The sequence below is a fragment of the Diadema antillarum genome, unplaced genomic scaffold, assembly GCF_040938485.1.
Source record: "Diadema antillarum isolate AM-2024a unplaced genomic scaffold, OU_Dant_1.0 scf00000206, whole genome shotgun sequence".
Lineage (NCBI taxonomy): Eukaryota > Metazoa > Echinodermata > Echinoidea > Diadematoida > Diadematidae > Diadema > Diadema antillarum.
This window is the reverse complement of record NW_027271095.1, coordinates 100,863-126,750: the sequence shown is the minus strand read 5'-3', so window position 1 is coordinate 126,750 and position 25,888 is coordinate 100,863. Positions and strand designations below refer to the sequence as shown.

Genomic DNA, 25,888 nt, shown 5'->3' with positions numbered 1-25,888 from the left:
CCATCTTTGAGTGAACACGATGCCTCCAAGAAAGTGCATGGCAGCAATAATTTCTAAAAATGATATCGAGTATCATGTGGAACGTATCCCATTAACTGCTCATAAGCTGGGTGCCTATAGAATGTAATTCAGTCTATACACTTTGAACTCGAACTTCCTCTACGTAAATTCTTCAGTTGACAACACTGATTTCTCCTTTCCTTCCAACAATCTCTATCTGCATAGACTCGTCTTCCTTCCTCCTCCATTTCCCCTTTTGTTCGTCACATTCAATGGACTTACCCGGTAGTTTACCTCACCCAACCTCAATGAAGTTACCAGGTAGTTTACCTCAGCCAACTTCAATGGACTTACCCGGTAGTTTACCTCACCCAACCTCAATGAAGTTACCAGGTAGTTTACCTCAGCCAACTTTAAAGGGATGGCAATGTTTCGGTTGAGACGGGGCTTTAGGATTCCAACGTTTTTGATGAATTTTTGAGATAATGAGAAACTTCTTATGAAATATGAAAGAGCATACAATTCTAAGAGGAATTCACAGCTTTATTTGGTTTTAGAATGGCTGAGATATCCAAAACAAAGCAATCCTGATGAAAGGTGGAACCCACCTTTTCTTAGGATCACTTTGTTTTACTTTGTTTTTGGACATCTCTGGCATTTCAAAACCAATTTCCTCAAATAAATTCTGGATTCCTGGCTTAGAATTGTATTCTCTTTACGTTTTCATAAAGTACAATGGTTTCTAAGTATACCTCACCTAAACCAATACTATACCATCCCTTTAATGAACTTACAAGGTTGTTTACCTTCAAAGTGCTTTGAAAGCTATAGAACAGTCATTAGATAAAAGTGTAGGATTTAGAATAAAAGAAGCGTATGGAATTTTGAAGTTTTACGTGAAATAACGAAAGAGTGCATGACTTAATAATATATGGGTGATGATTTCGAGCTGTCAAGAAGAGTGTCCCACTGACCTACATACATCCTCATTTTGCAAAGAAAAAGGTCAAGGGAGAGAGAAAGGGAGACGGAGGCGGAATTGGAAAGACGAAGAGTAGAGAGGGAGACAGGAAGCGAGAGAGAAAGAGAAAGAAAGAAAGAAATAGAGAAGGAAGGAAAGAAAGAAAGAAAAAAAGAAAGAAAGAAAGAAAGAAAGAAAGAAGAGATAACAAGGTGGTGGTCGAGAGAGGGTGCGGGGGTGGGGAGAACGTCAAACACACGCACGGGGAGTTCCCTAATTGCTCTTGCTTATTACCAAGCGCTTGGGGTCGTCCATACTGATTTGGAGGGGAGTTCATGTAGTCGTACTAGCAGGGGGTAAAAACTCTTCCATCCATTCATACAGATTTTAAGAAACTGCACAAATGTGCTCCCCCCGCCCCCCCCAAAAAAAGTTAACAATTGTCATGATAGCCTCATGCTGGCATGTCTTTTGTGTCTGTGCATGTGTGTTGAAATTACTATCCGATCGATAACGGCAATACACCGGTATTTAATCGAAGTAGTCGAGGACGTCATGCATGCATATTCATAACCAATGTAGCCGATAGAACGCTGTACACACATCCCGGAAGTTCGCGAACAAAAACAAACTGTCGATCTACTCAGTATCAGCCGCTCACTATTCGTAAAAAACGCCTCAACGGGACCAAACTATTGAGACAACAGGCTGGTCAGTCGCAGTCCTTGGTAAATGTACAGGTGTAGGCATGTCCTAGTTGTGGGTTACTATTCAGAAACCACGCGCCTGAAAAATCTAGCATCCGTGAAAGAGCCAGGGTTACAGTAGACTGCCGTAACTTCAGTGGAAGGTGTACCGGTGTAAAACTTTTGAAACTTGTTGGTAGAACGGTGGAAATAAGGTTCCACGATGGCGCGGAGAGAGGAGTGCATTCCGAGATGGCTCTGGCACGCATTTGATGCACTGGACACCGAAAAACATGGGGCAGTGGCTCAGATAGAGCTGAAGGTATGGTCAGAACCCAACTCTTTCTCTTTACTGAGGATAGCCCAATTCTATGTTGATGTTGATGTTTTTTTCTTGTTTTTATCACTTTGCTGAGACACAAAGCGTAATATACTAAGTAGTCTATGATGTACGAAATGTGACGTCTGATTGTGTGCATTGCTGATTACCTCTACTACCATTGACTACCAACATGGAGCTACAACGAGCTAGTCTCGATGTCTCTTAAAGGAGGTACCGACCACTTCGTGGCATCTGGCCCGGAGGCGTCCTCCACGCAGCCCTGTCGCACACAATGGCAATACATGTACTGCACGGCCATACACACACTTAAGGATAAGTTCACCTTCATGCATGTGGCTTAAGTGAATGCAGCAATATTTTTAGAACACATTATCCGTGCAAAAGTTATGCATTTTTAAATCATCTGTGCAGTCATTGCTGGATGAGAAGACTACTACAGTGTCAGTGTATGATGTCACATGCTTGCAATGAAAGGAAAGTATAAAGAAAATTTCACAAAATTTAATTTTGTTGAAAAAGTGCACATTTCCTCAACCTGTAACTGATATGTTAAGGGTAATATCATTCCCCCTGCCTTCTGAAAGAGGCAAGTCAAGCATTATTTTATCATGCGAGAAAAGTGAAAATATGTTGAATTTTCTTCATGTTTTCTTTGTATTGTTGTACACATGTGACATCACAAGCTGTAGTAGTCTTCTCATCCAGCAATGACTGAGCAGAAAGTTCAAAACTTTATAATTTTTAAATGGGTTGTCCAATTTTCCTCAAACTCTTACTGATGTGTTCTACAAATATTGCATTCACTCAATTGATCCACATGTCTATGAAGGTGAACTTGTCCTTTAACACAGCTCTATTGTTTACAAAAATGTATACGGACCATGGGTCTTATCATCACAACCCTGCTATTTCAATGCTCCTTTGTATTGTCATAGTGTTATCCACTTTACAACCCAAAGGCATGAAGGGTCCTTCTTAAATTCTTGATGCTGTTCTTCGATCTTCTTCGCTTTTCGGTTTTCTTCTTCTTCCTCGGTCTTCTTCTTCTTTTTTTTTTCTTCTTCAGTCTTCTTTTTCTTTTCTCATCTTTTCTTCTTGTTCTTGTTCTTCTTCTTTTCTCATCTTTTCTTCTTGTTCTTGTTCTTCTTCCTCCTCTCTTCTTTTTACGTACTGTAATTCTTTTCCCTTCAAGCCTGAAGTGTATTTGCCAGTGGCTTGTTGATTGGTTTTCAACTGTGCATAGTATGCTACATAGTTGTGTTTACTAGTACATCACTTTGAGTGTCGAATTTGAAATCCTTAGTTTTCTTGTCTAAACATTCTTTTCTTTTCTTTCTTTTTTTGGCAGGCAGTACATTGTGTTTCCTTTTGTGAATTATTATGATTATTTACGGAGAGCATAGTTTTATTCCCCTTTTTTTTTCCAGTTTGTGGTTAAATACCAGTCAGTATTGCATGAGGATTTTGTGCATGAAAATGTAACCAGACATTTGATGCTAAGATGGAGGGGGGGAGGGGGGAGTAATCATAGAACTGGGCTAATGATACATCATTATATGGGCTGATGGTCCATTTGACCATGATACATCATGGACCAGATCTTTAACCTGTTGAGGACGGGCTGATTTTGCTACAACACAAATTTCCCAGAGACACCTGCTCAAGTACCGTTATACTCCCGACTCGTCCTCAACAACATACTCTTTGCTGCTCAACATTGATCCTGCAAGAAGCGATCCTATATGTCTCACATCTTGCAATCCAAGACCTAGCCAAGTCACTGTTAGGCTGTTTGCACGTGACTGCCTATTCTTCTGCAACATGTTGGCCCGAATTCACGAAAGTGGTACAATTGAAACCATGGTTTAAACCATGGACAAAGACCGTAGTGTTTTATGGGCCGCCAAGTGTCGCATGGCCTATTTTGTTACGAAATCAGTTATTTCGTCAATGAAATGACCATTTCGTTAATGAAATGTTACATTTTGTTATGAAATGAACATTTTGTTATGAAATGAACATTTTGTTATGAAATGAACATTTCATCGACGAAATGGTCATTTCATGTACGAAACGACTGATTTCGTAACGAAATAGGCCATGCGAGACTTAGCGCCCCATAAAAAAACTACATTACGGTCTTTGTCTATGGTTTAAACCATGGTTTCAATTGTACCACCTTCGTGAATTCAGGCCATTGAGTCGGAAGAAGAGGTAAAAGCACTGAAACAATGGGAAGCCAAATCACTAATGGAGTTCAACCCCAACATGGGCCCAGGTCTTTCATGTTCCCAACAAACTCAAGCACATCATCACATCATACAGTCTGTACATCATTATTGCATGGACAAACCTCAGAAAAAGCAGATATTGCAAGATATCTGGGAGTCTAGCTACTTCCGTCAAGAAGCACTGCTGGAATCACAAAGTGCCAAAAAAGGCTAATTTGATCCATGAGAGATGCAGGATGCCATTAAATGGAAGACATGTTGCTATGGTTCCACAAGACATAATGATGCAGGATGTCATTGAATGGAAGAAGCTCTGTATTAGCAAAAGACATTGGATAAAGGATGCCCTTGAATGGGAGACATGTTGCTGTGGTTACACAAGACATCGGATGCAGGATGTCATTTGATGGAAGACAGAATGATATGACTACACAAGACTTAGGTCATCAGCTGGCATTAATCCGGCATAGTCATATGTGACCATGCATCACAAAACGAACAAAAAGTCACACACACTGATTTTGCATGAGGACTGAAAATAGGTGAAGTGGGTCAACCTAGCCAATCTTGACTTTTTCACATTTTGTGAAAGAGGAAGTCTTCTTTTACATTATACTAAAATTTGGGATCATGAAACGTCGAACATTTTTGGTAAAATAGTGTGATTAGGTGTGTCTTTAGAGTCCCCTTTTCATTTTTGAAAAACCTGGTACACACTCTTCGCTTTCAACTCTAATAACTTTTTGATAGGATAATGCTACTGCTTTGAAAGTTGGCATTGATTATAGACAGAGTGTGTTAACGAGGCATGCTCAATCTCAGTTTAATCTGATAATCCCATCATTGTTGTTACTCCAGCGGTTTACTTACTGTTTTTTGTCCCATTCATCGCACAGCCAGCTTGAATAGACACTGTACTTCAGAGCCTCTTTTCTCAGTTCACACTTTTCCTGAGTTTGTGCTTTCTTTCCAATATTTAGATAGGTTAGGAGAGTCCATTTGATTTGAGTTATACATCATTTTAAAGCTTAAAGTCTGCTCTTTCGGAATATGGTCTTAGCTAAAAATTAATGTCTGGCGACTTTCTGTTTGTTTTGTGGTGCAGGGTCACATATGGTAACACATAACAAAGGATGCAAACATGATTACTGGTGACATTACTACTGGGCCCTGTTTTATGAAGAGTTATAATTGATGATATAGTTGATTTCTATGGTAAGCCTATATGGCAGCCTGTGTGGTAAGGAAATTTATAATCAATTATATCTCTTGATAAAACGGGGCCCTGGTCTAATATCTTTATCCTCCACATTTGGTTGAGTATCTAAAACATAAATAAATATCACAACTAAACACAGCTTTAATCTCAGCACATAATTTTCATTTTATGATCTATTATTAGAAAAGGCAAAAGTTTGGTTGAATTTATATTTGATCTCTTAATATCCTTGTTAGAAAGGCCTTGTTCCTACATTTCAACACCATTGCTCATTCAATGACACCCTTGTTGTGCAGGTCGATGACTCCAAATGTTTCTCTGTGTCCTACATGTAGATAGATGTGTAGGTGTTTGTTGATAATGATAAGAACTATGGCAGAATTCCAAACAGTTTGCTTTTCCAAAATGAACAGCATAGTGAGTTGGCCTTCACTTCAAAGTATGTTGGCCTTCACTTCAAAGTACAGTATAGGCCTATGTCCTTAACCCAGAGTTTGGTTGGTCCTTCATGGAGAAATGTTTATACACCACCTGTAACAAGGCATCTACTGTGATTTGTTTCAGAGAAAAAACACATTCAACTACACGACCTACTTCTGAGATGTGAGGTGGTAAATCCTTTCTTTGTGAGTCATATTTGCATATATTCTTTTTACCTTTAAAGCCAAACACAGCAGACAACAGGAGTGTTTGCCTTTACGTGATAACAAAAGCAATAGTGCAGTGCTCCAGTGCACATGTTAAACTTAGGCTTATGCTTGATTGCCTCAGCTTGTCTGATCCTGTATAAAGTTGGGAAGTTGGCTCTGTGCTGAGTGTATGTTTAAAGTTGCAGTTTTCCATTCTTGTACATCTATACCAGTATAATTGATTCCATTTAGCTGTTTGCTGCAGTTATGCTCAATTTGGGTTCCTACACTTTTGTCAGCACATGGTGGAGATCAATAGGCCTCCTACTAAAATTTGCATTTTAAAGTTCATCTGTCTCATGCAGTCCAGTGAAATCACATAGTTTTTTTAAAGCAGTAGCTCTTCCCTATTGAAATTAAGATTAATGTCTTTAAATGTTAATAGCAGCCACATAACCCTTTGATTATAACACAATGTACTATAATACCTGGGCAAGTCCAAGATAACACGCGCGTTACGTATGGGACATTCAGAGACTTTTATGACCTGAAAAATAGTGTTAATGGCTTTTGATCATATTAAACTTTATCATGGTGATTGATATCTAGGAGAAGTATAATCATGCAAAAAATGGAGAAAAATGACCGTCACAATTATATTCTAGAAGAGAAAATATGTGCCGTTACGTATGGGACCAGAAAATTTTTGTTTTTTTGAACATTTTTTTCAACCTCAAAACTCTCTGAAAGTATTTCATTCTACAACTTGTAACTCTCTGTGATGAAAGTCACAACACTCAAGATTATCACAGGTAAGTTTCGTGTCATTAGGCAAAAAGCTCTAATTATAGGTTCTAATTAAAGACAGACATGACGTGTTACGTATGGGACAGTTACGTATGGGACAGTTTGTCCCCCATTCATTTAGTGTGTGAAGAACCATGTTTATGGGTATTTTGCATAATTATTGAAGTAAAATCAGTTGAAACTACGCAAATACTGATCCAGATTGTCAAGGAAACAATATTCCCCAAATATTCACCATCCTAATCATATTCAATCATATTTTTATATTTTTATGACCAACCTGAGTATGCATGCCCTTTGTCCCCCATTCGTTTAGTGTGTGGAGAGACATGTTTATGGGTATTTTGCAAAGTAATTTTGCAAAATACCCATAAACAAATTTTTGCATAATTATTGAAATTGAATCAGTTGAAACTACTCAAATACTGATCCAGATTGACAAGGGAACAATATTCCCCAAATATTTACCATCATAATCATATTTAATCATATTCTATATTTTTATGACCAACCTGAGTATGTATGCCCTATTTTTATCAGGATAGTTACTACTGAAAAATTGAATAGTTTAAAGTGTTTACTTCCATTGATGAAGGGTAGTTTGCCATTTCGTTTCAATAAAAAACAACTTGACACAAGAAATATTAATTTTTATAAATAAGCAATACCTGCTGCGTGGAACCCCTTACTGAGTAGATATGTGATGTCTGTCTAGCAGTCAGGTCATTGATTCAAGTCACACCTCAGTATGTACATTGTATACAGGGGCGGATCCAGGAATTCTGTAAAGGGGGGGCGTGACTAATGTTTCTGGTGCCACTTCCGGGTTTCATTTCATTGTTTTTCTTTTTATTTCTTTTGTTTTTTACGAAAAATAAAGGGGGGGCGTGCGCCGGTTGCGCCCCCCTCTGGATCAGCCACTGGTATACCCATGAATTTTGTCGTGGCTATTATTGAAACCTGAATAAGGACAATTTGTGTATCACTTGCAATAAAAAAAAAATCATTTTACTCTATATTCTTTTTAAATATTTATATCACAACCATTTCAAATTGGATCTCCATCACTAAACTTTGAATTCCTCTAGTCTTAGGATTGTATGCTCTTTAGTAATTCATATAATTGGTTTCCAATCATCTCATTAAATGTTGAAAACTGAATCCCCATTTCTGCAAAAAACTATACCATCCCTTTAATGCTGATTTTTCATTGTGTATTTTGCCATTTTCCCCTCCCTCTTTCTGAAAATTGTTCAGTCAAGTACATGCATTGTTTAAAGTGTCTATAACTTAAAAAGTAGCTACAATGTTGGGATGCTTTCTTCAGGATGATTGACCATTTGTGTACTGAGAGACCTTCCCAGCTAGCTACATGCATTCACATGCATTATGTATGAGGATGTCCCATACGTAACGCATTTGTCCCATACGTAACATTATTTCAATGCCTAATAAAAAAATATTCCTTTAACTGTTTTTTCTTTTTTCTATGGTATTTAATTTCTCTAAACAATAAATTAGAACTTTCCAAAGGGGCATTAATATAACCTTAGCAATTTCAGAAAAAAACTAAAAAAATGACCTCAATTTGTTACGTATGGGACATCTCATGATAGGACACGAGCTAATTTGCATAATCATTTGCATAATCCCTAAATTTTCATACCAAGTTAAACTATTTGATAAACTTCTTTTGTCCACATATTAATCAAATATCATTTGCTTTCCTTTGAATTAATATGAATTTTTATAAATGTCCCATACGTAACGCTGTGTTTCACATTTATGCAAATGAAGCCCTTGAAATTAGCATAAATTTACGTAATATAATTTTTTCCTCCATGGAAATCAAAACTTCAACTCATAAGCTTCAAAATGATACCAAACATGTCAATATTGAGCAAAGATGAAATTTTGCCTTCTGAGGGGACCTTATCTTGGACTTGCCCTCATCACAATGGTTGTCCATTGATCCATTTTATATATATATATATATTTTTTTTTTTTTTTTTTTTTTTTTTTTTTTTGGGGGGGGGGTGTTAGTTGGGCTAAGATTTGTCATGCATTATTTGATTGAAAGGTATCCCTTGCAGCCAGGAGGCTGAATTGCAGACATTTTACAAGGATCATCATGAATACATTCAAATATACAAATATACATTAGAAATATTAACTATTGCACAATAAAATCAACCTTTACCATTAGCAAAAAACAAAACAAAAAAATACAATTACAATTATTCACATCTCTGTTCTTGTTTCCATAAATAATCTCTTTTGTTTAATAGATAACCTTATTAAAAAATCAACTTTCTTTTCATCTACTCATCTTCTTTTCCTCCATCTTCTCTTTTCCCCCTCCTTATAAACTTTACCATCCTTATCATCACCTTCCCTCCTTTAACCTCTTCTTATTCCCTGAAATTATCCTTATCATAATCACACATTATTATTTTTCATCATAAAAATTAAAATACCATTTACTCTCTATTACAAAATATCAAGCAATATACATTCATGAAAAATATACTATTGCAATGCATTATACGAAACGCTAGGCTACGTATCAATAAAATTGGTCAAACTACCAAATTTCATATTTCAAGTGACACAGAACAGAGAAACATAATATGGCAGTGACACTGATCTAAAAAGTCTGCTCAAGACTAAACAATTCTGGCAAGTGAGAAAAAAGATTGAGATAAAATCAGAAATAAATAATGAATGGAGGGCCCATAATCAAACACATCATTACAAAGAGAGAGAGAAAAAAAAACCCACCTTAACAATGGTGAATCAACATGCGGTTTTTAACAAAGTTGAGTGTTTTATCAAAGAGAGAAAGTTTCGGCGTGCTTGCAAAAGGCTGAACTTGAATGATAAAACACAGAGTGCATGGACGTTATAACTTTCAGTAAAACATCAATTATATTCTTCTCTGTCAAAAAAAAAAAAAAAAAAAAAAAATATATATATATACAGGGTGGCCCAAAAAGAATGGAACGCCTAAGATCTTTAATTTCAGCAATATCATTGCAAATATGTCATCATGTTGCATACTATTAGAAAGGCCATTCTTTTTCCAATAGAATGACACCAAGCTCTTTAATTTCGGTTCATGCGTTACGATTTTAGGCCCATTTTGTCAACCCTTGCAATTTTCAAAATGTGATCATTTTGCACTCTCAGAGATACAGAAACCAGTGAGAATTCGGCTTACCGTAGAACCAGTAGCGTTCGCAATGTGCGGAATGTTGGGTGGACAGTGTTCTTGTTGTCGGGTCGTCTCATTCACAATGGTAACGGACAATGACAGCCACATTCCACACATTGTGAACGTTACTGCTTCTATGGCAAGCCGAATTCTCGCTGATTTCGGTGTCTCTGAGAGTGCAAAATGATCACGTTTTGAAAATTGCAAGGGTTGACAAAAATGGTCCTAAAATCGTAATGCATTAACTGAAATTAAAGAGCTTGGTGTCATTCTCTTGGAAAAAGAATGGCCTTTCCAATAGTATGCAAAATAATGACACATTTGCAACGATATTGCTGAAATTAAAGATCTTAGGCGTTCCGTTCTTTCTGGGCCACCCTGTATATAAAAATCATATTCATATTAAAACACTTAAAAAACTTACACATATAGAAATAAAATCAGTTGTTATCTCATTTTCATAAATAATCTCTATTGTTCATACAAATCACCTGACTAACCACAACTTTTTTTTTAATCGACTCATCTACTCATCTTCTTCTTCTCTTTCCCTCCTCCTTATAAACTTTACCATCCTCTTCTTCACTTTCCCTTCTTCACTTTCCCTTCTTCAACCTCTTCTTATTCCCTTACTATCTATTACAAAACCTCAATCAAAAAATCAGATATTACAATGTACATTCATCAAAAAAAATATATACTACTATTATACAAAACACTAAATTCATATCAATAAGATTATTCAAAATACAACATTTCATATGTCACATGACACAGAACAGAGGAACGTGATGTGGCAATCAAAATAAAATCTGAAAGTCTGCTTAAGACTAAAAAAATTATATGACATTATGAACCTGTAGAAAATACAACTACATGATATATTCAAGATTTCAATGAAAAATGAATTAATCTTAAGTACCATTTATTCCTACAGAGACGGGTGTCAACATTCATTTGTGTGTGTTGGGAGGGGGGGGGGCATCTTTGAAAATGTTGTTGACCCAAAATAGGTCATTTCATTTCTTTCTTACTGTCCCTCTTTACTCCAACCTTGATTCTTCAATCAGTGTTCACTATGGTCTTCACTATGGTCTTGTGTACCTAGAGTAGCCTCTTCCGCTCTTGGAGAAATACTGCAAGGTAGCATAGGGTGGTCATTCAAACTTTGCACTGATTATGCATGCAGCATTTGAGTGTGAATCCTGCACGATGTATTAAAATTCCAAACTTCAGACAGCGGTTTATTTCTCACCTGACCTGACACACTTTCCTGTCTTCTCAACATAGGAGATATGCTTAAACCATTGAAGACTACTGTAGTCCTGAGTATACTCAGGCATGTGTCTATGGGATATCCGTATTATAGCAAAATCAGCTCGTTGTCAATGGGTTAATGCGCAGTGCTTTACTTGGACAGATGTACGTACTTTCAGGACAGATATATCACGGTATTTTATGAATGGGAATGATACCAACTGAAATACTGCGGTATCTATTACTCTGGTATTACGCTAACATGAAAACAGTGACAGCAAATTACTATGGTATTCATAACCATAGTAATTCCAGTGTGAATGTACCTAGTGTCAGCACTGGTTTTCCAGAGAGCTCTGTCATCATTAGCGATTACCTTCAACATTACTAAGTGGTATCTGGTCATAGACCTGAATCAGGAGGGACATTATGGATTGATCGTTCATCATGTTCAGGGATGATTGCGCTGGACAGGATTTGTTTTATTACTCAAGATCTCCCATTGAGAAGTCAAGCCATCTGCTGTACCATGGTAGGGTCCATGGCTGTACCAAGGGGCTCCCATGTCTAATCTTATTAAAAGCTGAAGTTCTGTAAGGAGGCTGATTGGAATGTAAGAATTGATGCTCGGACAGCTCTAAGCCTGTTGAGGTTTCTTGATTTTATGGTAACACACACATGCTCACGTGCCTGAACATGTAGTGTACATACTTGAGATTCACATGCCTTCAGGAGCATACAAGTATGTAAGATTCACATGAGACAATTACAAGCTGACATATCAACTTGCCAAGCATGAACAGAACTGGGACAAGTAGAATATGAGAGCACTTCATTTCCTTGTGTATCATACGTTGGCACATATGATTTTTGCTGTCCTTGTCAGTTATTGTATGTACTAATAATGTACTCATATCTGTTAAAGGTATGCATCTTCCAAGTATTTGTAATGTTGTAGGGTGACTACATCACCAAATCATATTGGAAATGCAAACGTACACTTCAGAAACTAATTGATCATGTATGTACCAAACTTGTATTGCTATAATTTTCAATTTCTATATTTCGTGAATTGAGTCTTATAATCATGCAAAACATAAAAGCAAAATGGACATAGTGGTGCATGGCAACAGTGGTGTAAGATGACATTGCAGTTGAGCAAACATTGTTTCAGGGAATGATTGAGTTGCTTTTTGAATAATTCACTCATTGACAAGATTGAAACTCAAGTTAATGCAAGGTCTACAGCCTTGTGTTTCCATGGCCATATCCTTTTGCTCGGTATATGAAATGACACACGTGATGTGTTTGCATTGTGAGCTGTTTTCCCGTAAAATATTGGGTTTCATGCAGGAAATAAGCCTTAAGTAGATAAAGTTTGCATTATGTCATTGTGTGCCTTGCTCTGCAGCCATAACATGCTGAAGTATTTCCTAGCCATCTTTTAAATCCCTGTAACGGTAATACCTGAAATACAATGCCAGTGCAATGAACCTGCTAAGGTGTGGCAACATGTCAATAGGTTCATGCTGAGCTGTCAAGTTACCCTATGAAACTTCACAAATAGAGGAACTTTTAGGGAGTTGTACTACTATAAAAGTGGATGTTTTCATGAGAGTAATTTTTGTCTCGCCCACCGGAGGTGAAGGCGAGACTAAGGGATCCAAATGGCGTCCGTCCGTCGTCCGTCCGTCGTCCGTCGTCCATCCGTCGTCCGCCGTCCGCCGTCCGTCCGTCGTCCGTCACAAATGTTAAAGTTTACCTGCAAGACTCTCTTATGATACATAACTTGGCAACTGTTACAGCAATGGCAGCCACACTTGGGTGATAGAAGCACTAGGGGTATCTTCATGTTATGGTGTTGTCGGAGGTCATGTGATGATGTCAAAGGTCATTTGAGGTCATATATTAAAGAGTATGTGCAAGACTCTCTTTTCTATGTTAAAGTTTACCTGCAAGACTCTTTTGACAAATAACTTCACATAAGTTGCTTGGATTACAACCTAACTTGGGTCATAGATGCACTGGGGGTACCTTCATGTTATGGTGCCATTGGAGGTCACAGGATAAGGTCAAAGGTCATTTGAGGTCATACGTTAAAGTTTACTTGCAAGACTCTCTTATCACATGTAACTCAGCACATGTTGCTACAATGGCAATCAAACTTGGGTGATGGTAGATGTCTCTTGGGAAGTTGAAGGTAACCATTCATTATTAGTGGAACATATAATGTACAAAAATATTTGTGTGTTTTTATTTTCCCACTGGTTTCTGGTTGCCTAAAGTGCAGGAAAATTTCTACACTGTGAAAATTTCCACTTTTACAGTATAAGTTTAGGGTCTAGTATGGATCTAGTTCTTGTGGTTTAGCTCCTGTGGTTGATGTGAAGGTATAAGCTTGTGGTGGAACGTGACCCTGTAATAACCAGATAACTTCCTGTAATGGATGAATAAAAAGAATTGTATGCATATCATATGCTTGATATATGCATGGCTCTGCCTTCTCAGTTTGCTATGAGTGCAATTAAAAATGACCACTTGTAGCAGCCGTGATCACTGTCTGCTTTATATACTCCAAAGTTCTGTGCAGCGCTCACTATATACATAAAACGGAGATTATTACCGGCACTTGTGATGTACCACACTTTCAGATTCTATCATCAAGTGGTGCTTGTTAGTAAAAACTTTGATACTCGTGACCAATGAAAGCACCCTGTGAATGCGCTCAAAGTTAAGGAATGATTTCATCTACTGTCCATGGTAGCTGTCATAAATGATTAGGTAATACAACAGTCCCATCTGAAGGCCTTAGTGACAATAACTTGGTACTTGTATAAGGGATTACAGTACCTATTCATAATTTAGGCCCTACATAGTTTCAGAACATCTATGGAAATTGGTGAACCAAGCCAAGCAGATGTGTTGATGGCAAGTACAGCTGTATGTGTAAAAGCCCAATAACTATTTTTTCTTTCTACTTAACACTAACAGCTTCCTTCTTTTCCTTCTTTGTGTACATATTATCCACCCATTTAACTTTTTTCTTTAAAAAAATGACGTACACGGAGTTTTTGCAGTTTATTCACATATTTCATACGTACATTATTATTCATGTGTGCCTACTCCGTCAGGAAAAAACATTTGCAATGTTTGAGTATTCAGCTATGAATGTTTACATCCCACATGCTCTGCTCTGCTTTTGAATTGTGTATGTTTAGCAAAATGCTTGATTGAGAATAAAAAGCAGGCCTTATACTGTAAGAATCAACCTATTCTTTTTTTTTTTATCAAGCTGCTGACTGAACTTGTATTAGACCTGTGCATATGTCGATTTAGCATCCCATTCTGAACAGGATCTTCTTGCATGTGTGTGTGTGTGTGTGTAGAAAAAACAGTGTGGAAAACTTGCGGTTTTACATGGACTTGGTCAGAATGGGTTAAAAACATATCTATCGTACGATGCACAAGTCTGAAAAGCAGCGTGACTTCCTGACAGAGTCCAGCCCACCTACTTCTACAGAGATATATTTCTGTGGAGACGTACCAGTAGTTTTACTGACAAATTGTATAAAAGGGAAGAACTCAGCAGAGAGAGAACAATGACGAAAGCGAAACATGGAAATTTTGCAACATTAACTGCTGAAGAGCATCTAATTGACAGTTTGAGAGATGTGTGGTGGAATATAACAAGATAATTAACCTTAATTGGTGTTGGTACATGTATGTCAAAATCTTGAGATTGCTGTGGCCGTGTTTCTCTGACAGTAAGGTTTTGTTGCTTTCTGAATAATTATTTCAAAAACAGAAACCATTGCTGACTGTTAATAGCCATATCAAGGCCATCAAACACATCTGCTAAGACAAAGAGAATTTTGCTCCGACCATGCTAACCAATAGCAAAGAATATTTAAATTAATTTTGTGTAGAAAACTTAAGTTGAAATGTACCATATAAATGTGAGATACAGGAGCCATATGAGCAACATACTTGGCAAAGCTCTTCATCCACAATGGATTTTAAGTCTACAACACCTTCCTGCAGGGTTATTTACCACTGAGTGTTGAGTTCATGTAGACTCCAGTGTAACAAAGCATCATGTACCTGATTGCTTTCAATTAAATCATCACACAAATTTTTGACCTTTGTACCATGGAAATTGGGATTGATACATGAGTCCAATGGCCAATGATCATGTCTCAGTTATTTTTAGCAGAGTTACAAGGGGAAAAATCATTATATAAATTATCTTTTAGTGATAACTTCCCTGTTCATATTCATCAATCCAATGAAACCTGTGTAACTATGTAAATGTAGATTGAGTGAATACAGCAAGATCAGTACGTTATTGAGCATATCTGCAGCAAGTTTGATCAAAATCAGACAATCCGTTCAAAATTGAAGAATTGTTATAGTTTGGTTCAGCCATCACTGGATGAGAAGACTGCTACAGTGTGTGACTTCACATATGTACCATATGAAGAGTTTGTTCGTAAAAACCGATAAGTCCATATTTGCCAAATGGAGGTATTTGCGATTAAAGGTCAAGAAAAATAAAGAGAACAATAAGAAAATTTCTGATTCTTTTGACCATAACTTTAAAAATGTACCTTTATATGTAGTGACCAATATATCATTTAAAAGGTATTATTTTGTACTTTATGACAGAGGCCGTACTTCAAAATCTTCAAAAATGGACTTATCGGTTTTTGCGAACAAACTCTTCATATGTACAACAATATAATAAGATATTAGGAAAATTTCACGAAATTTATTTTTTTTTTTAATGATAAGTACACATTCCCTCAACTTGTTGCTGACATATATGTTAAGGGTAATATTCCCCCAGCTGCTTTCTGAGAGCTAGGAAATATGAATTCTTGTTAATTTTCTTAGATTATACATTTTACATACAAATTATGCAATTATTGTATATAAAAGTGATATTGCATGTGTTGTAGTCTTCTTATCCAGCATTGGCTGCACTGAAACTTAAAAATTCATATAAGTTTTTAAACAGATTGTCCAATTTTTCTCAAACTTTGCTGATGTGTTCTTCTAATTTTAGGTTTCTTTTTTCGTAAAAAATGAAATTAGTGAATAAAAATGTTCAAGACCAAGTCAAGACCTGTGCTTAATTTGTAGAATTAAAATGGAGTTATGAAACGAAGTAACATTTTTGATATATCAGTGCTGTACTATACTATTTTATCTGAGAAGGTTATTATTTCTGTGTGTGTGGTTTCTGTGTCTTGAAATTTTAACATTTTTATGGGTTCACCATTCTGTAGACATGTTAAGTCACTACATTACTAATATACTTTAATATGCTTGATAACGAAGATGTTGCCACTACATTTGTAGCTGCTGAGTGCTGGCTTGTAAAAATGACAATGATATCTTTTGTTGACAGCACATGAACATCATGTAAAAATAGGTTTTTGATCAATAACTGATCTTTATAATGTGATTATCAAATGAAAAACAACAAAATGTGCTTGTTATACACAGCCTAGTATCTCCATTCTAAATATTTTTCTTTTTTTTAAATTCTTCCTCATCTTTTTTTTTTCAGGTCTGCTAAACCTGTGATGTAAAATAAGAAAGAATCTGTGTACTGTACCAATTATGTTTCCATGTTTACAAACATTAGGCAACTTGTTATGAAATCCTTGCACCAGAACTATACTGTAAAACCTGAAACATGTACTGGTATGTGCTGTGAAACTTCAACTGCAAATTGGAGCAGACAGCCTTTTTTCGCGGAATGAAACTTTTGTGAATTGCAGATGAAGACAATATTACGAGTACAGTCTGAACTCTATTATCCAACCCTTTCTTACCTTGATGCCTCCAAGAAGTGAAGGCCCCCCCCCCCAAAAAAAAAAAGTGTTTTCAAACACAATTACAGAGCTGTAATTGTGTTGAAATCAGTATTTTATTTATTCATTTTTTTTCTTTTGCCTTCACTGCTTGGAGGCATCTGGATAAGAGAGGGCTGGATGATGGAGGTTAGACTATGCTTGTAATATTCTCTTGATACGCAAAGGTAGAATTCATTGGTAAATTCTGTTAGTTTTGTAGGAGTTTTACAGCTCTGTAAAACTCCTACAAAACTCACAGAATTTACCTAAGATATTCCCTTTAGAAACGTGTGATGAATTTTACAGTAAGATGTTTCTATTTCATGACTATGATTTTTAAGTATCTAGATGCTCAAAAAGCATAAAATCAAATTTTGTTATTGTATAGGCCTACACAACCTACATAGCTACTACTTAGTCAGTAGCTTACTTGTACTCATCGTTTCTTCCATATTTGACCAAATCACTTATCTGGATGGGCATTATCCCGACATGGCCGGATAGCAGACGTTGGACTCTATAATGTATAGATTATCTAGACAAAAGCTTTTGGGTTCATTTCATTGTTTGCACTTCTCTTTCTTGAATAATGTATATATGGCTCCTCGCAAATTCGCAAAAGTTTTATGCATGCAAAAATGTGAGGTTTTACAGTACTTAAGACAGATCTGCACCGTTCTTCAAAGACATACAAGGTAGGTCATTTTTTTTTCATCTTAATCTTTCTGCACTGCAGGTTCTCACAGCTCACATAGGGAACTCTCTTGGTGCCAGCAACAGCAACTCGGTAGCCAACGAACTTGTGAAGAAGTTTGATAGTGTTTCCCGTGTAGACTTTGACAGCTACCTGAAGTTCCTTCAGGATCTACAGTTCCTGGTCATGGAGGACATGGATCTTGCCAAGCTGGAGGAGGTGTCCTGGATGATCTGTGGGAGTCGTTACGAGTCCAGGCCCAAGGCTGTCCTGGGCCAGGATGAAGTCTACAAGATGTGGAGGATCTTCAACTTCTTTGCGGAGCCTGGCAAGTTTCCTGTGATTCTTGATAATGAGGTAATCATTGCATTTGACATCTGGAGAAATTTTTTAGGTTTAATAGGGAAAACTAGTTATGCTCTACTCCGCTTGTGTAATGATTTGATATGGAGAATACAGTTCGTTTTTATAGATTTCATTTTACAGTGGAAAATTGAATTGTAATAATTTTTGTTGAGGTTATATGGGAACTTATGAGACAGTGACATCATCACATAACTATCATCTAATTTTCCTCAATGAAATGGCAAATGCTGATGTCACTGTTTTGTAAAAATGTGAAAACGATGTCTTATTTTATGTCCCATTTTGATGAAATATCTACAGTGTGATATATGTTATTCTGTTCATCAGAGTTAGCTCGAAGGTGGACTGGCATTCCACTTTAAAATTAGCAGGCTGCCAATGCCCCTTTTTGCTAGTTTTATAATGTGATATTGTAAGAAGTGGCTGGAGATTATTTTCCAGGCTGTACCTGCTATGTAACATTGATGTATTGTCAGGTTTTCTGTGACAACAATGAGATCAAAATTGGCTTCTGTATCTGACCGCTGGAACCAAATGATATGATATTGACTTGCTTCCTATTCAAATGTCCAAAAGCAGACTATGCAGTTTCTAATTTTAAAAGAGAAGGCTTATCTTTCAGTTTCACATTGTGGCTTGTACATGTGATCTCATCTGACTGTAGGAAGCTGTCATTATGTTTGAAAAGCTGGTGGTTGCCATGGGGAGCAAGTGGAGTTCTGAGGACTTCCTGTCCAGCATGGCTTCCACCATCCCCGACACAAAGTTCACCAGCTGCCTGAGGCTGTTTGAGCGACTCTATGCCAGAAACGTGGATAAGATGTGTGCCGTTGAGGGCATTGCTGAGGTCTACAACACTGTGATAGAAGAGGTAGAGAAAATGGTAAGTGTGAGGTCTGAATTACTCGTAGGATAAGTAAAAATACTTTTAAAGTATTCGTGTTTGATCAGAAAATGTAAAGCAGTATTCAAAGTCAGTGGTGGATTGGGGGGGGGGGGTGTACCTGGTGCGTGAGGCCCCCCCCCCCCCCCCCCGGTTGTTGTCTTTTTTTAAAATAAAAGAAATAAAAAGAAAAGATAATGATTACCGGGCCCGCGCCCGCCTTTAATTTTGTGTTGTGTCTTTTAAAATAAAAGTCTGTAAACTGCACCCCCCCCCCCCCCCCCCCCCCCCCTTTACAGAATTCCTGGATCCACCCCTGAAAGTGCCTGTACAGGAGCTATCTTAGGGTACTGGCATAGATTAGTGAAACTATTTTTGATCAAGTCTTTAACATGATCTTCCATCTTCATTTTTAAACATCCCCCTCCATACTGTGCATATCATCATTGCACTATGCATTTATTTCTCTCATCATGCAACACCTATTAAATACTTGTAAAAAGTCAAGTAAAATGGAATTGAAGACTGAACAAAAGATAAGACTTGCACATTTTTCCTTGTCGAGTACTGACGTTGAAAGTCATCTTCAAGTAAACTGTTGGAAATAAAGATGAATAGGATGATGTCATCAGTCTGTTCTGTACATATTCAAATATCAATGACAGGTTAATATTTTCAGCCCTATAGCAGCAGAAAGAAGTTACATGTTTTAAATTTGTAAAAAAGAACAACAACAACAACATTCGGGGACCCCTTTTCATTCCTGACACAAGTATACAGCTCAGACAAGATAAGACATGTGTTTGTATTCTACATTCCAGATTTTCTGGATATTGGGAGTGGTTTACAACAAACAAACAAAAAAGAAACTCCCATACATTGTTTATGTGCAGTGGGTATGCTTCTCTCATTCCACCTGCATGTGATTTCAATGATACTTGAGAAGTGCTCCTGGTATCTGAAACAAGTTTTGAGTGCTTTAAAATTTATGGTGCTCCGTAACAGATTCCTGATTAAACCCATGATGGTTCATCACACAAAGCAATGTTGATAAATGACTTGCAGAAGTCTATGCAAGCTTGCTACATGACAGACTTGCTTGATTGCACAAGTCAATAAGTTGTTGCATCTTTGCCAGCCAGCTATCCTAAAGCTAGCGTGCAGGAAACTTGTCAGCTCATGAACAACATTTTTTTTTTTAAAGACCAGTGAAACAGTGCAAATCCAAAAGAATTTCAAATGAAATCCCATTTCTCAAGTAATGAAAATATTATCTGTCTGAGAACACGTTCAGTTTGAAACCTCTGCCATGCAGGTCACACTCTAAAACCTACAAGCTAGAGGCTTGCATTCTGCAAGCTTTTCACTATAATGTGCTACATATATTATTATCATTACTACATAGTCAGTGTACTCAGTCCCAGTATCTATGTCATAAGATTGAAGATATTTGTAGATCACACATGTCATTTGATCTCCATCAAACTGAGTGAAGATATTGATAGATACATATGTATTACAATGATATAGAAATTTCACACCCTATTCCTCACTTTGTCTAAACTACATGTTACATGAAAGCACACATATTTTATGTGAATTACAAGCATTGTTTCCTTTCATTCTCTATCGTGCAGTTTCATGTGCAAATTCATAACATACAGTAACATCAAGGCCGTAACGACATGAAAGCCATTAAACATGATAAACCATGCAATATTAATTTCATATTTCATTTAAAGGGTAGTGCCAAGTAAAGACTTTGCTTTTGTAATTAATGACAAACACACCACTCTTAAACATATTTCACTACTTTTTTCACCTCAAAGATTCATATCAAACTCCATATTAGAAAGGACAACATTTGTTCAATCATTTTCTGGCTTGATGCACTGTATTACAATTTATCATTGGATGCAATCATGCAACATAATTTTATATTGATAAATCGCTGGCCTCTTCATGCACCCAGTGCGTGAAATGCATGACAACGCCTCTACGCATTGTCACTACAGCAGTCCCACACATTGTATTTGGTGTCTCTTCATCAGAACTGCCAGGATTACTCAGTAATCATAAAAATCAACCACTCCATGGTCAGCCAAATGCCTTAATTCATGTTAGAAGTCTGATCAGAGGCAGGACAATGGGAGGGAGAAAGCCTAAACATTTTTCTTTATATGTTTCTCCTCTGTTGTTGATATGAAAGTGCTAAGATGTAAAACCGGTACCAGCTTTAGTAGTTGTACAAATATGGCTGCAAAACTCTGCATTCTGCAGTGCCTCTGTCCTGAAGCAAAAGCTCCTGTAACAGTATTGATTCAATGGACTCAATAATTTAGAACCATTACCCACTGGACATTTGCATATCATGAAAATGCACAGACAGACAAAAGTCACAATTGGAATCATTATTTTTGGTTTCCTCTTCACAGAAATTTTAGACATGCTTTAGATAGTTCATTGATATTTGTTGTTGTTGTTGTTTTTGTTTTTTTAAGCAAAACCAGGTAGCCAAAAATCTTTCTTAGCTTGGAGGTCCCCTTTAAAGGTGAATCAGTTGACTAAAGCCAACAGAGTAATAAATGTATAGTATTTCATGGACTTTGTTATATTGATTTACGTACATGCAAACATACTGCACTATGATGTTGTCAGGGAGTTGCTAAGACTATAATAAGGATGATTTCATGGTAAGTCAACAAAACTTCAGTGTGCCCTCAGTTTACATGGACACTTGCCTGTAAATGATGACAGGCACTCAATGGGCCCAAAAGTGGTCATATTACGTGAGCTGTAGTAGCTGTCATTTTCGTGACGGTTTAATTTTTGCAAATTTTGTGAATCACTGTTGGGCTGCAATTTTAACAACATGCAAAAATATTGCCACCTGATATTATCTTTGTGCACTGAGTCCTGTAGTACAATGTATATGTGACCCGCTACAACAAAAGGATCCTAAAGTTGCTGACGGCTGAGCCGAGAAAATAGAGTTTGAAGAAAAATCATCAAAATTGGGTAAAACAATCGGGTGTCTGTTTTTGGCGTAATTTTGTAGTCTAATGTTTTGTTTATCATCTGCCGAAATTTTGAAGCTAAATGATCAAAGGAAAGACAAGAAATCACCGTTTTTCTGGGCCATGATTTTCCGACTTTCACCGTAAGAGAAACGTGTCTGAAGATTTGGATTTAGCGCTGCAGCTAGACTCCGCCCATAGCAACGAGGGAGTGATCTTATTGGTCAGTCCGTGGCATCCTGATTACTGATTGGTCGTGCGTAGACCGCTGGCGCTAAGCTTGAATGAGCATCGTGGAGGTCGCTAGGACCAAGCCTTCTATTGTCAAGCGGTGAAAACTGTCTCGCCTCCCCTTGATCATGATAGTGTTGGAAGGAAATCTTTGAACACGTTTTTCTCGAAACTCTGATTTCCTCAATCACTCGACATGCGCTAATATTATCGTCGATATCTCCGCAACCGAGTACTTTTAGGAGTTGTGCTATATATGAATTAATGTAGAAGTGTAAGGGAATAATGTCATGCCATTTTCAGAAAATTGTCCTCCCCGACTTTCGGATCCTTTTGTTGTAGCGGGTCACATGCGCAGTAAATTGGCAGAGTGAACAGACAGGCATTAGTGCACTTACGATAGCCTCCATGTCAAATCGCGAAAACTTATGATCTTGCAAAAATGCCTGTGACCTCCTCATTTGCAACAATATCTGTACTAAAGAATAACTGCTTTTACAGTATTGTCACTACTGCTTCATGTAAAATTCTATACAAATGTGTATCTTTGTCATTGCCAGTCATAACGCCAAAGCTTTGTTGATATATGTCAAGAACCATTATCGTTTTCTGCAAAATTCATCTAGGGTATCATATGTCTTTGGAAAATACATATGGCTAAAATGCCCCTCATTCTGCCATTTATGCTGCTTAATTACATTTTCTGTCACAAGATGAAAATGAAATTCTTGATATCTAATGATATTTTTTAGGGGTACATCAAAAAGAAGGGACATAAGGTGACATCATGGAAAGACAGATGGTTCATTCTGAAACCTGGCAGCATGGCATACTTTGTGGACAAAACTTTGAAGGAGCAGAAAGGGGACATTCAGCTGAGCACTTCATGGAAAGTCGAGGTAAGTTGGCTTTATAGAATGTTTGCAGTACCCCTTGGAGATGTGTCCCTATGTTATCTTTCAAAAGGAAACAAAAGAAAAATGTAATATTCTGTCAGCTTCTTAGGTTAACAGATCCACCAGGGCCCAATTTCATCAAAAGAAATGTTAGAACAGCAACTTTTGCTAGAATAGCAATTTCCTGTAGGAACAGCCTGTCAGGAAGCAGGATTCTTGCTGTTTTTAACCATGACGCTTGAGCAAGAGTTGCTATCATAGCGACTTTTTATGAACATGGAGTCCAGCTGTTTCATAGATTGATATCTAATATTCAGAGGTGAAAATCAATTTCTTCTTAGGGCATATTTGAGATTTCCTAACACAAATAAAAGCAATTTAAAATGTGAAAGGTAGTTTGAACCAATATTGTACTATCCTCCTGGAAATCATCATATGGATAAAACTTTATGAAAACCAGGGTTGAAAAATTGAAAAAAAGGTAAATTGACACGTTGGAAATTGACACTTCAGTTGGAATTATTTTTAGTGTGTGATAAGGATGTTTCCAGACATAACAGCCAAATGATGTAGGCTTTGTGGAAACATGTCTAGGTAATGTTGACTTCTCTCTGGGGAGCGAATATCAAATAAATATTGGAATAGAAAAATCCCTTGTTTTTAGCACAACCAGAATTTGTTGATGTGTTGATACCTGATCTTGTTAGATGATATCCTTCATATCTCATTTCAACTTTAGCAAACAGCTTTTGGAATATCTTAAACCCACTGGCATCATCCTATCAGAAATAGTTAATGCTATGTGATTGTGTTTTTGTTTGAGAATTTGTAATGATAATGTAGTCATATTTTGTATCACAGCTGAGAAAAGTCATGAAATATATATACCCTTTGAAAAAGAGTTTACAGCAAATGTTTGCTCCAAAGCTCCAAACAGCTTATTCTTCTTCAGGGGGAATAAATCCCAAATATGCATGTAGATTGAGTGAATGCAGCAATGTTATTAGAAAACATCATTGAAATGCAAGGAAAATCTAACTATCCATTCAAAAGTTATGATTTTTTAAAGTTTTGGTGCCATTATATTGCTAGATGAGAAGACTACTTCAGTTCATGACCTCTTGCAAATACAGTGATATGAAGAAGTAATGCACCAATCCATATAATTGTATCCCCCGGCATGTATGCCGGAGGATACTTTGTATTCAGCAGTGTTACACCGCCGCCGCCGCATCACGTTCTTGTGTGCACTCTAGCGGCCACTAACCTTGAAGGATTTCTCTGAAATTTTGTATGGAGGTTCATATTGGTAATGTATTCCACACCTATATAACTTTGGGTGATGCTGCCCCCAGTGTTCCATCCTTTATAGGGTAAAATGCAATATTTTTGTCATAGTTTTTGTGCACTCTAGAGGTCACATTTGTGAACGGATTTTGTTCAAATTTGGTATGAAGGTTAATCATGATGTAATCTACAAGCCTATCAATTTTGGATGTGCTGCTCCCAGTATTCCGTCTGTTATAGGGTCAAAGGTCATGTTGTTTGTAGATGGTTTGTGTGCGCTCTATAGGCTACATTTCTAGACGGATTTTGTTCAAATTTGGTATGAAGGTCTGCCATGATATAATCTACAAGCCTATCGATTTTGGAAATGCTGCCCCCAGTGTTTCGTCTTTTATAGGGTTGAAGGTCATATTGTTGTTGGATGGTTTGTGTGCCCTCTCTATTGCCACAGGATACAATAAATTGCATTGCGCGGCAGTGGACATTTCTAGTTTCATTCAATTGCATTGACTGTCACATCAAAGAGATGATGTGTGCTGCTTTCAAATTCTCATTATAAATAGCCTCTGACTTCATCATCACATTAAAAAAAAATGTTAATTGATGTATATAGTTTGATAGTAGGGAAGTAACTGAAAGAAGTGCGTTTCTTTTCTGGGGTGGTCCCCCCCCCCCCCCCATTTGTTTCACTTATTGTGGGATCCGTTGCCCGTTAGTTTAGGAACCAAAATGTTACTAGCGAGGCACTTGAAGTTTGCATCAAAGATTGGTCTCTCATCTAGTATCAGTGAAAAGAATTTCAATGAGTGACCAAGATTATGTTTCAGAGCTGAGAACAATGGGATTGATTCTTGCAGAAGCCATGAAGTCACACTGCTGTGTTGTAGAGCTATAGAAACTGTCATTTCATGACTCTTTAATTGCCGTGGGAAATAGTATCATATCTGTCCAAGAAGTATGTACAGTTACTAAACATTGTCAAGGACTAATCATCTGTTGGCTATAAATCTGTTAATCAATAAATATGTGAATTCATGATGAATTATCTTCTTCTCTTCCTCCTCTTCCCCCTCCTCCTCCTTTCTTTCAAAGCAATCATCCTTCCACTAGGGGCTGTGTACACTGTATATATTCAAGTTTGCAGACTTTCTTTACAATCCTTTCTAAAGTTGCTTCACATTTATTGGAAGCAATTTACATCATGTAGCACATAATACAGCTTTCAGCTTTGCAGTGTTATAGTGCTAAGAAGCATTTTGAGTGAAGAAATAATTCTTCATTTTTGTTTTGTTTTTTCATAGTGTCA

At 37.1% G+C, this 25,888-nt stretch overlaps 1 protein-coding gene across 1 annotated transcript in view; it reads left to right on the top strand.

Moving 5' to 3' along the window:
* Positions 1–1,639: 1,639 nt before the first annotated feature.
* The window catches only part of LOC139724058 (uncharacterized), a 50,515-nt gene continuing 26,266 nt past the window's right edge, over positions 1,640–25,888 (top strand). The window contains exons 1-4 of the mRNA XM_071635261.1: positions 1,640–1,969; positions 17,945–18,259; positions 18,933–19,151; positions 23,152–23,298. Coding sequence (XP_071491362.1) covers positions 1,871–1,969; positions 17,945–18,259; positions 18,933–19,151; positions 23,152–23,298 — 780 coding nt within the window. The 5' untranslated portion in view covers positions 1,640–1,870. The remainder of the gene's footprint in view (positions 1,970–17,944; positions 18,260–18,932; positions 19,152–23,151; positions 23,299–25,888) is intronic.